We start from the raw sequence: 14,737 nt of genomic DNA, 5'->3' as shown, positions 1-14,737 counted from the left end.
TCTGAAAAAGAAAAAAGAAAACGAATCAAAGTGACAAAGCAGTAGTGGAAGTTTGGAAGGGCTAGCCTACAAACAGAGTCATCCATTCTTGCTTTTGTAGTACTGCATCTGCATGCCACTCAGGTTAAGCCTTTATTTATTAATGTCCACGATCCATCTGATCTCTGCCTTTTCAGTTTTCCTCCGTTTGAAATTCTCCTTGTCCTCTTCCCCAATTCTGTCGTTTACGTACAGAGTAAACTCACATTAATTAATTAATTTCCACCATCCAATCGCATATGTTCTTTTTCTTTTCTTTTCTGCAACCAAACCAATTTGTTTTCCATTAATTCTAAAGGCAAACCATGCAGTACTGTTATATATACTGGACCATATATAAGCTCTCTATCTCTCTCTCTCTCTCTCTCTGGGTCAATGACCCAGTGGATATAGATTAGACAGGTATGCCTTTGAGTAGGGTACAACAATTGTCTTTTTCAATTTTTGCTGAATACATACAACAACATGTCAAACATGCCAGCCATATGGTGCTGCATGACTTACAATCGTCACTTACGAGGGTTTCCATGCTAGTTGAATTATTTTCAAGTGGGCCTGAGCCAGTGGATTATGGATGGTCATGGACTTAAGTGCATAGTTAATTGGTAGGAATGCTACTTTTTCCTTTATGACATTACTTTTGCCATTCACGACAAACTCTCTCTCCTTTATCACCTAATTCAAGTGATCACAAATACAATCATGTTCCTTGGACTATTTTTTGTGTTTTTTTTTTTTTTACACCCAGCCACAGCCACAGCCACAGCAAAAAGTCATTTACCCAGAGTTTGGCTTTTAAATGGTCATGCTACAAAACCATGTTCTTATTCCCTAATATATTTGGTTACTTTTACAAAACCATGTTCTTGTTCCCTAATTTACCCAAATGTTTTGTTACTTGCACTGCTAATTTTATAATCTAAATCTAAATTATCAAAACGAAAAAGAGAAAACCAAAGATGTTATTTTTAATTGTAGTAAAGTAGAAAAAAGTGATATTTCAAATACTTGTACAAGAACAAATAAACTAATAGAAAATGCTACTCCAAAGGAGCCCATCATTTTTGTTGTGGCCATGACTATGCTAGCTCTCTCTTGCCTTTTGACTTATTTCTCCGCACTTATTTTTCTTTCTATGTCACAAAAGTCATGAAAATGATATTGAAAATCATTATTATTATTTTGCAAGTGGTCAAACAACTCAGCATATGTTGAGGTCCATACCATAGCGATTGACATTTGGATGAAAATGACTAACTTGGTATTTTGCTGTTTGAACGTTTTACGGTTATGATTGCCTTTCTAAATTTGGTCAAAAAAGTGAGAGATTGAATCCATTTTTTGCGTTATGCTATTCCTAAATATTGTACTTACTTCACTACAACTTGTAACCTAGTTCTTACATGTCCAGTCTCATTGGCTAATTCTCAGTCAATATTCTTGAAATTAGAGTGAAGAAGTGCCATACTTCTTGATGAATTAGTCCACTGGCTTAGACATGGTAGATCAAGGAGCTAGTCAAAACATCATAAAGAGCTCGGTGCTTTAGACAAACCTATATAGCTAGTTGTGGAATTCAAAATGGGACAATATATAATTACTAGGGCATAAATCTCACATATTTCAATAATGGGATATCAAATCTTTGATGATAAGGGATATGGTGAACTTCCACTTCACGTGTTTGTATGTGATACTGTCTGCCATTTTCTATTTTTCTTACATTGAGAAGGAAACCATTATACCAACAAGCTAAAAAGGGTTCATATTCTTCACAAAACAACTTATTGTGGTTTACCATATATATCCACTAAATTTGTGCAACCACTAATCCTTTCCGAGATGGGACATTTTGAAGTTTTGGTAATAAGTCTTTTCTAGATGTTGGACTTCACAACATTGATTTTGGTTCTTTGAACTTTTGAAGTATATACTGGTCACGATAAATTTTCTTCTGAATTCTTGCTAGATTAGATGGGTATATTGATACTATAATTAATTTTGAGTTGTTAGCTAGACGCGTATTTCTACGTTATCAACCTCTACAAGTGGTTCTTCGCTCCACCTCTAGTCATGTTCCTCTATGTCACAAATCGAACTCAACCTCCTCCAAATTAAAATGTACCACCCCTTGGTCTCTCATGAGTACGACAATAGAACCCCCATTAAGAGCTTGTGGATCAATGTGAGTATTGTTTTGGGTTTATTTAATATATGGGCTGCTATTTTAGCTACTCCCAAAAAAAAAAAAAAAAGCTCTTAACTGCACAAATGTTTTTGTGAAATTGTTGCAAAAATTTGTTCAAAAATTTGATGACCTTATAATAAGCCATAATTTTTGTCACAATTGTCTATGTAGTAAATCATGTGAGCGATAGAAAAAAAATTGTGAATCTATGTGAAAGTAACATACAGTCAATCATAACATGCCACGTAGAATAATTGTGACAAAATGTGTAACTTATTTATTTATTTTTATATATTTAGTACTAGAATTACTCATATTTGTTGTGCCTCTAACTTTATTGAGACTATTCTATGTTGTTAATCTCATATAAAAGTAATTTATACTAATAATTGTCCTTCAAATACTTTAATTTTGAACCCTCATATCTAAACCAAACGTTTGGGTAATATTTAGCGTGTGATAGGCAGAGTTGGATGAGACTAATGACAGAGTTGGATGCTGCAAGTGCAACCATTCGACTAGTCAACTGGCCCCCTTTGTGTTTTGTCTTTTTCCTTTTTACTTATTTTTCATCTATTTATAATTGGGTCCAGTTAGCACACATTAAACTATCTATTTTTGAAAACAATTTTTTTTGGAATTGAAAAAACTGTCAATATTTTTTCAATTCTCGAAATTTTTTTTTTCCCAAAAATAATTAATTATTGTGTGGCCCTAGGGCACACACCAGCAAAATCCTTTATAATTTGATGTATTTTCGTTTTTCTTTTTGATGTAATTATTACCTTACTTCTTGTTTGTTAGGACCTTTTGACTTTTGGACCCTTTGGACATAGACCAAAATAACTTTTTTTTATTTGTACAAAAAAGAAATCCGATATTGATGGAGAGAATCGAATATGCTTCATAAATAATGGCATTTATTTACACAGATAATTCAAAGTACTACTTTTTCAAACTACTCTTTCAAATAGTACTCGAGCAATATGGAAGTTGATAGTCTCATGATCACAGTAGGCTGCATAATATAAACTGTTGGCTACTGTGAGAAACGTTTGCTTGATATCAGAATCAATGTCATTTGAGGAGTTCTGCAGTACCAATTGCACAAGTTCTTGCATGTCCGATTCTATTTCTGGGGTAGCGATGTTGTCAGAACATGAAGTGTTGCTGCCCTTGACATTGTATACCTGGTAGATATAGAATTGTACTATCAGAAATGTGAAATACGTTTATAACAATGCAATGGAAGTTGTATTGTACAATCGTTTTCTTCATGGGGTCTACCACAAACATAAATTAAAAAGCTGTATTGTTTTTTCATAAACATGCAATACCAAACATGTAAAATTAATGTTATAAAAACTTTACCATAATCAATTTGTAAATAAACATTGAATGAAACTATTTATCTAAATTATTGATGCTATGATAAAATTCGGTCTATTCCTTTTACAATAAATGGATATATGGGATACTATTGTAAAAAGCACATTATCAAAATGATCAAATATTCCAAAGTATACAGTCCAAGGGGTGAGTGATTGCTGGCTCACTCTCAGATCACTAACCTTGTGCGTTTGGTAAGAACAAAGTTGACAATATATTTTGTTAATGAGGTCAGATAGTGGTTTATATTGAGGATGAGACATTAGTTCCTCTGAAAACAAATGGCCAGCGGTGAGATTTATGATATGTACCAATAGCTCTGCCTCTCCTTGCTGCCTATCACCTTCAATATGCCACTTCAGGAGCCACTTTTCCCACTTTTTTTAATCACAAAAAAACAAAAACCACCATATATATAAGATTTATATTATTCACCAATCTAAATGTACACTAAGTTTAATAATAATTAAATTGAATAGATGTTAAAATAGATGAAGTCTTGTCAATGTGAATGGGACAAATTAAAATTTATCACAGGCCATCAATAATGTATATAATTATATATAAGAGTGCATAGGTCATCAAATTACTCACTGCTAGATGTAAATGGCGGCTAATATCTTGACCATGTGTCACAAGTGCCTCCAATGAGAGATGGTTTATGGTATCAAGTAAGGTCTCGATAAGTCCTTGACATGTCTTGTTTGTATTCGACCCCCTGCAACAAAAAATAACATGAATATCTTCCAATGATTTTAAAGTGGAATTTATTTTGAAGAATCCAAGACACCTTTATGCATTCAAATATGTGAGAATTTAAAGCTTGAGATCTAATGATCGTCTATGTTTGGTTTAGTAAGAAATTTTATAAGTATTTCGAGAATATGAGAATTTCATGTTATATATATGCAAGATAGTCTCGAATTTTTTTATTTTTATTTTTTAATTTCACTTGAAAGTTAATGCATGCTGATTATATATGCAAAATATTTACTTTGATGATAAGGAACTTGAGAAGATTTTCAGAAATATAGGGTCCGTTTGGATAGCACTTATTGTTGCTGAAAGTTGATAAAAACTGATTGTTGCTGAAAACACTGTAGCAAAATAATTTTTAAATGTGTGAATAGTGTTGTGGCACCCACTTTTAATATTAAATATTGCGTGAACAGTACGTGAACAATACACGCACAGTAAAATTTGTCCCCTAAAGTCAAAAAAGCCGGCCAAAAAAAAAAAAAAAAAAAAAAAGGAGAAAACGCAACAAGTGAAACGCGCCGTGACTTAAAAAAAAAAAAAAAAAAAAGAAGGAGAAAACGCAACAAGTGAAACGCGCCGTGACTTTCCTCTGTATCCAAACTCATACATAAGATTCGTGGAATAATTTTTTCCCAAAATACCCTCTATACAAGATTAACTTAAAATATTTCATTTTTATCACAATAAACATATATAAATCATTTCCATGTCCATTAAACAAATGGTGTATTTGGATACCGCTTATTTTGTTGAAACTGAAAACTTATTATTACGGTAAAAGTTAGTTGAAATAGTACAGTAAGACATATGAATAGTACCAAAAAGTGCAGTGAGGCTCATGAATAGTAGCAAAAATAAGTTGAATAGTAAAATAATTTTAATTTTTCATCTCAATCCAAATGCACACAAAATGTTTGATGAGATAAAGCATTCCAATCTGGTTGGTTATATATATATATAGAGAGAGAGAGAGACAAAGAGAGAGAGAGAGAGATCTATTAACCCTAGATAAAAAAAAGTTCTAAACCTGTTGGATACCAACTAATCAAGGGGCTCCCGTATTTCGACAGAAAGGAAATTTTATGGAAATCTTACTACTTGTAGGCATTTACATTTCACATTCATCATAGGGAATACTTAAAAATATTCTAAAAATTATTGAAAATCTTAAAAGATGAACCAAATTTAAAGTCACATAAAGATATGCACACACTAAGAAATGCATTTTGAACCTTTTAATTATTGTGCATGTTTTCTTTTTGACTTTATATTTATTTTTTAAATTTAAACCTTTATAGACACACTCACCCTCTTTTTTCTTCAATCTCATCGTACGAGGCACAACATATGTACAATAAATTGGTCATGTGCCTGGTGGGATTATTTCTACTATTGGTGGATTTGAATTCTTAGAGCTCCCATTTTGGGGGCGCTTTAGCACTGAGCCAGCTAATTATTCTGTTGCTTGTGTAACCCAAGTGACTATATAAACTTTTCTTACATAAAGAACAACGAACTATGATGATACCATCAAGGACATGGATAAGTGTAATGATGTTCATAAAGACAATGCTTATATAACGTACAACAAACTAAAGAGAACGATAAAGACCTAGCTAGCTACCATAATCGAGAAATTAAAATCATAAATAATGTATTAAAAAAAAAAAAAAAAAAAGAAGCAAAAGAATTAATCTGAGCAATATATGAAAGACCATTTGGATTTTATGTCGTCCATAATAGTCTCGTGATCATGGAAAAAAACAAAGAAAACAACAAATTAAGCAGCTGATTGTATTACTTATTTTATTATAAAGCTATTGAGTCTTTCAAAATTTATATTTACCTTCTGTTTATGCAGTCTCGAGTATTACTGTAGTTTCTGAATTCTTGTAGGAAGTCTCTTCTCATTTCCTTTTCATCAAAATAATATGTGATTGCTTCAACCAAGGCTGTGGTTTTAGTCCATGCAAGTCTTTCTATGGACCTTTCTGGCTCGAAAATACTGGATGAGGCTAGAAAATAAGCAAAGAGAAGGGTTCTTTTGCTTAATCCAAACTCTCCAAGATTACATTCTGAGTACCACCTGTGAATCATGACAAAGACCACTTCAGATAATTCAATACCATATTATAATAATAATAATAATGATAATGATTAGGTCAAATGGGAAATTTATGTTACTTACTGTTGAATACCGTCCCATTCCATCCTATGCAAGGCTTGGCAATTGTTGTAGTCTAGTTTTGCTACCTCCAGATAGGTTTCATTGTTGACTTTCGACATCCTAAGGTAAAATTAGCAATGATTAGAATTAGAATTAAAATTTAATTAAATGCAATGTCTTTGTACACATTTTTCTTTTCCATAAAATCTAATGTGTCTTGTTATATATGAGACCTGCGATTTAAATTTCAAATTCAGATTTTTGAATACATGACAGGATACAATATCATATTCTATGAAAATTTGTTAAATTATTTGTGTTTGTAGTATTACTCAATTAAACAATGAATTAATTATCTCTTTTTGAAAGGTGACCATCCTACGTGCACCCTAACATGTAGACAAACATAAAGACAATTAAGAACTATAATTTAGCCAATTAGCCGTACATGTGGTTTCCTCGTTGTCTAGATGTGGGCATTATTGATTTAAGTAATATTATATTACACTTCTTTAACATAGTATAATTATACATAACGTATTGTCAAAAGGAGAGTCTATAATAAATATTTTCCGTCTTGTTATTTTGCTATTAAAAAAATTGTAAGGTTCATTGTGACTAGTATATAATAAATATACTTAATTTTGTCATTTTGCTATTAAAAAATTGTAAGTTTAACGGTGACTAGTAACTTTGATACTATTAACCGTGATATCTTAAATTGTGAAATTAGATTGGATTGTATAAATGTATATAATGCATTCGTGTAAAAAGTAAATCAATACTATTGATCGTGATATTTAAATTGTGAAAATTAGATTGAATTATATGAATGCATATAATGCATGCTTGTAAAAAGTATCAAATGAGGTGTTTATTTGATAAATTTTTATTATATAAGCAATTACGAAGGCAATTCGTATCATTGACCACGTCTAATTTTACAAACCTTTGCTCTAGAACATTAAGGCAGGCCTAGAGTTAAAAATAAAATGTTGAAAAAGAATGGAGAACAAAGATGGAAATAACCTGTAAAGGGTCTTGCCAATCCAAACATCATCTTCACCACCATACTGCTCTATGTAGAATCTCGTCTCTACACGAGGTAAGCTTGCATACCATGGAAGTTGTAGTGCGTAACCCACCTGTTATTGTTATAATTATTAGCCTATTTCATCTTTTAAGTTTAAAAGCCATAATTTTATTTCTAATTCATAAAAAATTTAGAAGGTGTCAATTTTTTTTTTCAATATAATAAAGTGGTATTTTAAGTGGAATATTTTATTCTGTGTATATGAGACACTCCATAAATCTCATAGAATAAAAATATAGTTGATTGAAGAGATTTATACATTATAAACAAAATGTTGTCATGATATATTAAGAAAAAAAATAATTTGACTTGGAATAGACCATTAAAAGGATAGTTATTATCTTTTAATTTTTTTAGGATGAAACTGTAAATTTATGAATTTGGGGACAAAAAATAAACTAGACCAAATTTTGGGGGGCAACCAATATATTAGAGCTTACTATTTCTACTAGTATAATAATAATAATAATGAGCTCCTATTGGGTTTTCAACTTTTTTTGATAGTTTTAACTCTTGGCTCCTTGTGGAGCAACCATGTTGTTGTCTCTAGCGGCCTTTTGGTCATTGAGGAGCCATGTAGCCCTTTTGTTAACCAAAATATATACCATACCTCACCAGGTAAGTCTTTCATTATGATCCATTTGTCAAAGAGCTCATTAGCAACTTGTTTTTCTCTTAAGAAGTTTGATGAGAATTTCTTTGCATCCTCAAGGACCTTCTCTCCTGGAAAGAGCACCTGTGAAGCTCTGTACAGGTTATACATTCCTGTCACAGCCTGTGTTGACTGCCCGGCAAAGCAAAAGAACTCACCACCTTTCTCAAAATGCTTAAACACATCTGCCAAACCCAAATCCAAAATAAATATATAGTATACTATATGAATAATAATAATAATAGAATCTTAATAAGAGAGATTGTGTGTCACAAACTTACCCGCTGATACCTCATGACCATACAATCTTAGTAACCTGAATCCCATGGCAGTGTCATCAATATCACGAACCTCAGAATTTCTTGCCCAACAAATTCCTTTGTCATTCCAATATCTGAAAATTTAAATACACATTAATTAAGAGACTTTTAATTTTTTTTTTTTTAAGTTATATTACTTAAGCTAATTTTACTATAGCTTTGGGGTCATATTATGTATACCTGGAAACATAATTAATACACTCCTTAATCTCTGGCTGAAAATATCTTGAAATTCCTAGGCGTTGCAACCGATCCACAGTCCAAAGATGTTCAAACAAATCTACCGGATACACGTTTGGTACTAAAAGCAAAATGAAGTTAGCAAAATCAGAAATGAAAACAAGCATGAAGTACTGCACACTTTTAAAAAGTGAAAGTTACAATTTGTTTGTTTTGTTTTTTTTTTGGGTAATGGTATAGATAAAAAGGCATGTACTTTATAATTAATTTACCTCCCCCATTGAACCTGTGGATCGCTTTGTTTAAATATCTGAGGCAATTTTCATCTTTAGTTTGCATGAGTGCAAAGGCAGTGGATGATGGAGAGAACAAGAATGACCCATCTTGGGACTGCAGTTTAAGAAGCTTTTCCCAGTCCAATCCTTGCATCCCCTCCAAGCTATGGAGTAGTGTTGTGGGCACTTTGTGCATAATGTCCCTTGGTATCCTATCCCACACACACACACACACACTATAATCATTACACACAATGTAAAACATAATAACAAATGGACCTAGAAAATTTGAAAAGATTTCATAAGATAAGGTATATCTTTTTCACCTATAATCTTTTTTATAATTGTGGAAAGTAGCAAACATAATCATGGCTGAAGTTACCTTGAGAGCTTTATATTTCTCTTGGCATATATCTCTTGCAAAACAGGTAAATCATGAGGTACTACTTCAATGTTTAAACTTCTAGCTATGTCTAGAAGTGAAGGGAAAGCAACTTCAAAGCCTATTGGCATGTGCTCAGCATTCTCATACTCTAGCTTGCATATGTTTTCTTTTAAGAATGTAATTCCTATAACAATGACAAAAATAATAATAAAGATTTGTCCAGCCTAAAGCACATTCAATTAAGCATTAAAAAAAAGAGGACAATCTAAACTATAGTTTTAAATTTTAATACCTTTTTGGTACTTTTCAGGATGACTATTCCATGACTTTAGTGCAATAACACAAGCTAAGGTGTTGATTATTCGATCATAAGCAAAAAAAATTTCACTATCACCCCAAGAACCATCGTGAAGCTGATTGTTGGCAATCCACTTAAGACTGGATGGGAATTGAGGAAGACCACTTCCATGAATGTCTTCAACTAGAGCAACCCATGCCGTGTCATAAGCTGAAATGCTTATTTCTCCATCTCTCATGGAGTCCAACATTGATTTGATGGAATTGACACGTTCCTTTATGTTATTTGGTGTAGAAACCTTTAATTAGATAAAGAAAAATCACATTAAAAACCATAATTTCAAATGCCCTTATGGAACATAATAACAATACTTAAAAGGGCGCAGGGGTGTATATATATATATATATTAAAGTGAGGAATTTTTATTTTCAAAGCACCTTAAGAGCTTCATTTCCCGTCTTTATGTCATCCTCCACAATTTCATGCCACTTTACGACTGAGATGCTTTGAAAAACATTTATGCATTCTGCGTATATAATCAATAATTATTGATTTATATTGTTAGAATAGTCAGAGTAATTCTATCATTATATTCAAAGTATAAAACTGTACAAGAAACTACTTTTATATAAACAAACATATAATTGTTGTACGAGTATATATACAAAATATCATGCCGATGGGCAAACAAAACTATTGATGGGCCTAGCTAGAGCCCAATGGACTTGTACACTGTACACTAATATGCATGAACATATGCATTTTGGATATACATAATAAGTTAATAACTTTATATATATATATATATATTTGTATCTTATATGTGGTTGCATGCGGGTCTCTAAAATGTTTAATAATTATATTTTGTATAATTGCATGTACCTTGAGTTCGAGGCTTGGATATAGCACTGCATCCCAAGCGAAAATCAAAGTTAACTCGTTTGTCTTTAACCCCGAATGACCAGACACCTACAAAATAGGATAGCGATGCAATCAATCAAGTCCTTTGTTTCCTTATTCTAATAACTAAAATTAGTAAAATATACTTAAAAATTGCAAATATTTTAACAATAAAATAGCATGTAGCATAAAAGGAAAAAAAAAAAATGTAGCCCCTCTTGGCAGTGATATATACGATGTTGCCACTAAGAACCAATTTGGTAAATTTCTCTAAAAAAGAATCGAAAAAGTTGATCCCCTATTCCCCACCATTCTTGGGGAGGAGGGGGAGAGAAAAATTTCAAGAACAAAAGGAACAAAGCAATAATTTAAAAGAGAAATATATATATATATATATATGAATCTTTACTCTTTATACCCAAGTACAAAACTGATGAATATAATGAACTAGAACAAGCTACAGAACCCAGTTTCCTCGTATTCTATGTTTATGCAATGAAATCAAATGATGAAACTAAAGCTGCTGTATCTCTCTCATTACCAGTTTGACTGTAAATGCGTTTTGTCTTTCAAAAACCGAAATCATAATAAAAAACAGAACTTTTTTATCCACACACACTTTTGGCACCGTTTAACTCGATCTGCTGCCAACTAATAAAACAAAACTCAAACCTTTAAAGATCCCTTCAATATCTTTCTCAGTTATAGAGAAAGATTAGATCAGAATCTCTTAAAAAAAAAACGGAACAGGGTAATCATCAATTTACCATAAATAACAAATCAATACTCTAGAAACCAACTTTGTCAATAAGGTTAGTATTCCTTGCCTTATATATATATAAACATCATACGTATTCAAATGTTTGATACATATATGATCAATTTGAGAAAACAAACACACACACACATATATATACATAGATATAGATAAATATAATCAGAATATATATGATGATGATGATGAAAAAGGTAAAGAAGTAGCACTTACTCTTTAAGGACAAGAAAGGTAGTGGCAGAATGCTTGGAAGTGTAGGGGAAAGAGGGAGAAAATTTGACTGAGAGGACATGGTGTTTTTGTTTTTCTGTGGAGAGGAAGTTAGTGAAACGGGAAGCATTTAAAAGAATTGGAGGGGGAAGCAAACAGACAGAATCGACTTCCCAAGAGATTCCCGCTAATAGGTGCATGGGATCAAAACATCCAAAATTATCGAATTGAGGGCAGTCCTGTCCTTTTCTTTTCTCTTCTCTCTCTCTCATTTTTTTTAAAGGTACAATTTTTATTTTTTACCCTTCATATGTTATATATACCACTTTTAATTCCTAAATTTTGAAAAATGATATGATGTAATGGCCTAATTAACGGGCATATGTAACACCTCTCTTTTACTCAACACCATGTTAATGTCATTGTTATTAGTTGTAGATTCCTTTCTTATTTCTTACATTCAAGAAGTTCAAATTTGATCCCATAGTGTTTGTTTGGTATGATTAATTTTGCCAATTTATGTTATTATTCAGCTTATTTTTGCTACAATTCATGGGTCTCACTGCACTTTTTAGTATTATTCATGGATCTCACTATACTATTTCAGTTAACTTTTACCTTTATCTACAGTACTTTTAGCAAAAAAATTTCAGTATCAACAAAATAAGCGGATCCTAAACAGACACATAAGAAAACAATTTGTTCACTCCAACAAGTTTTCTATATATAACTAAGTGCTAACACAATGTTAGGCATCCATTTTTGGGGATTCTTTTTTTTTTTTTTTTTAGTCAAGTGGCTTTTTTAAGTAACAAATTCAAGACAAGAAGTGGTCTTTCAATGAAGTGGTAATTAGAATGATCAAAATTCAACAAACTCTTTATTTAGAGATTACATTTTTGTAAAGATATGGTGTAAAACTCATGTTTTATCCCTCCAATCTCAATATGTCTTTTTCATTTTATTACATATTTAAGAATAAGCACAACTATACTCAATCAATTCTAATACCCATATATAAATCCAATAAAATTAGGAGTTTATTGAGATGTTATTAGGTGTGGTAGGATGTATTGAATTTTAAGTAAAATGCTAATGTGACAATCTCTTATTAGATGGTGTAAAATATGAGTTTTACACTCCATTCTTACCAAATTTGGATCTTATCTTTAAGGGACTAAAATTGAATCAACATCATAAATAGAGAGACTAATTATTCCATTTTGAACTTTCAATTACCAAATCCAAACTTCTTGAATTTGAAGCATATAATTTACCTCCTCCTTCCCTTTTTCTATTTTTATATTTATCTAAGCCCTTAAAAGGGTTTGAAGGGTTTTGTTAATGATTTAATTTATCGTAGCCATTGCCGGATTGAAACTTGCAGTGATATCTTCCAATCGTGGTATTGTACTTATAATCCAAACCATTAAAAAAGATTCGATTAGATGATAATTTATTTATATGATTGTTTAATTGTAACATAGAAATGACATAATATTGTAAGGTTTTTTTAGTGTGTGTGTATATATATATATATATAAGTGAAACATAAGATTGTAAGTTGCGGTCATGGTAATCTTCATATCCTTTGTCATTTGCAATATACAAAACATATTATATATAATAAATTTAAGGCAAGAAGTGGTCTTCCTAGAGTGAAATGGTTCCTCGATAGGTTGAGATTTTATTATTATTATTATTTATTTCTTAAAGAGAAAAGACACATATGAGTTGAGAGAAGTGAGTAAAACAGGTTTTTATTTTTCTTAAGAAAGGATAAGGATCTTATTTTAACTGAAAAGAGATCTGATCAACGGTCCAACCATCCGGTTCCATTTTATTCAGAAGTATTTTATTATATTGTATCCTTCTTACATTTTGTTGTTGTTGTTGTTGTTTAGTGAAACAGATAGAACTCTATCCACTTGAAAATTACATGGAAGCTTAAGAAAAACAAAATAAGTGCATGGGAGAAACCCCATCTTATAGGGGGATAGCCACATGCCATCCATGCATGGCTATAGCACATGCATGTTTGGCACCAGTCATTGCAAAAATTACAGATGACACCTACTACACCAAAATAAGTTTAGTGTTAAAATATCACCGTCTACAAGTTTATTAAAGTCGTTGCAATAATAACTTCATAATGGTAAATTATTGCATTAATAATAATTAATTGTAATAACTTATAATTATCAGTATTGTATTACAAAACTTCATTGCAATAACTTAAAATGAATAAATTATTGTAATAACTTAATACCAATTATTTTTGCAATCTATTACAATGAAAATTTCAAAGTGATATTTTATTGCAATGAAGATACATTGCAATATGAATCAAAAAAAGAGAAAGATACATTGCAATAATTTAAAATTAATTATTTTACAATTTATTACAATAATAACAAACATGAAGCGAAGATATTATTGCAATAACTTGATACCAATTTGTTAGGAACCTAGAGGTTCATAATGGGGATGGATATGAATTGTAGGGGGTTTGATGGGAATTGTAAGAAAATTGACTTAATTCGAGGTAGTCACATTCCATAGAGAAATAGAGAGATTAGAAGAGAGAGAGAGAGATGCACTTATGCATTAAGAAATTGGTTTATTCTTCAATTCATATCTAATGTTGAATTACAATTATATATTTATAGGGGACTAGCTCTAATGTTATTGGCCCACATGGCTCAAGATAATTGGTTAGTTAATTCAACATGTACTCTAGGAATTAAGTTATGTGTTAAATGAGATACATGTGCTCAAATCCTAACTAACTCATCCTAATCCTAATCTCAACTAACTAGCTAACTACCTAACTAAAGGGATTACAACAATTATTTCATATTCCTAACACAATTATTTTATGACCTATTGCAATAATAAATATAAAATAATTATTTATTACAATGAATATATTGTTGTTTATTGTGATGAGATTTGTGATGTAATAGCCAATTGCTATAAGATATTCAAAACAATAAATTGTTTATTACAATGACATATATCATTGCAATAAAATTGTCATTAAAATATCTAGAGTTTATTACAACGAATTTTTTTGTTGCACAAATTTATTACCCCAAATTTTATTA

The 14,737-nt window shown here is 31.2% G+C and overlaps 1 protein-coding gene across 1 annotated transcript; it reads right to left on the bottom strand.

Annotated features, from left to right (window-relative positions):
- Nucleotides 1-3,111: 3,111 nt before the first annotated feature.
- Nucleotides 3,112-11,772, bottom strand: LOC112000653 (ent-copalyl diphosphate synthase 1). The gene is made up of 15 exons (XM_024032808.2): nucleotides 11,634-11,772; nucleotides 10,628-10,714; nucleotides 10,183-10,271; nucleotides 9,740-10,043; nucleotides 9,445-9,631; nucleotides 9,060-9,274; nucleotides 8,788-8,908; nucleotides 8,569-8,681; nucleotides 8,246-8,472; nucleotides 7,572-7,687; nucleotides 6,564-6,662; nucleotides 6,222-6,461; nucleotides 4,211-4,334; nucleotides 3,799-3,993; nucleotides 3,112-3,417 (listed from the first exon to the last, which is right to left on the bottom strand). Exons 1-15 carry the CDS (start codon nucleotides 11,758-11,760, stop codon nucleotides 3,181-3,183), a joined length of 2,481 nt encoding a protein of 826 aa, XP_023888576.2. The 5' UTR covers nucleotides 11,761-11,772; the 3' UTR covers nucleotides 3,112-3,180.
- Nucleotides 11,773-14,737: the final 2,965 nt, after the last annotated feature.

The sequence above is a fragment of the Quercus suber genome, unplaced genomic scaffold (genome assembly GCF_002906115.3).
Source record: "Quercus suber isolate HL8 unplaced genomic scaffold, Cork oak 2.0 scaffold_601, whole genome shotgun sequence".
Taxonomy (NCBI): domain Eukaryota; kingdom Viridiplantae; phylum Streptophyta; class Magnoliopsida; order Fagales; family Fagaceae; genus Quercus; species Quercus suber.
The sequence above is the reverse complement of the archived record's forward strand: the minus strand, read 5'-3'. Positions and strand labels throughout refer to the sequence as shown.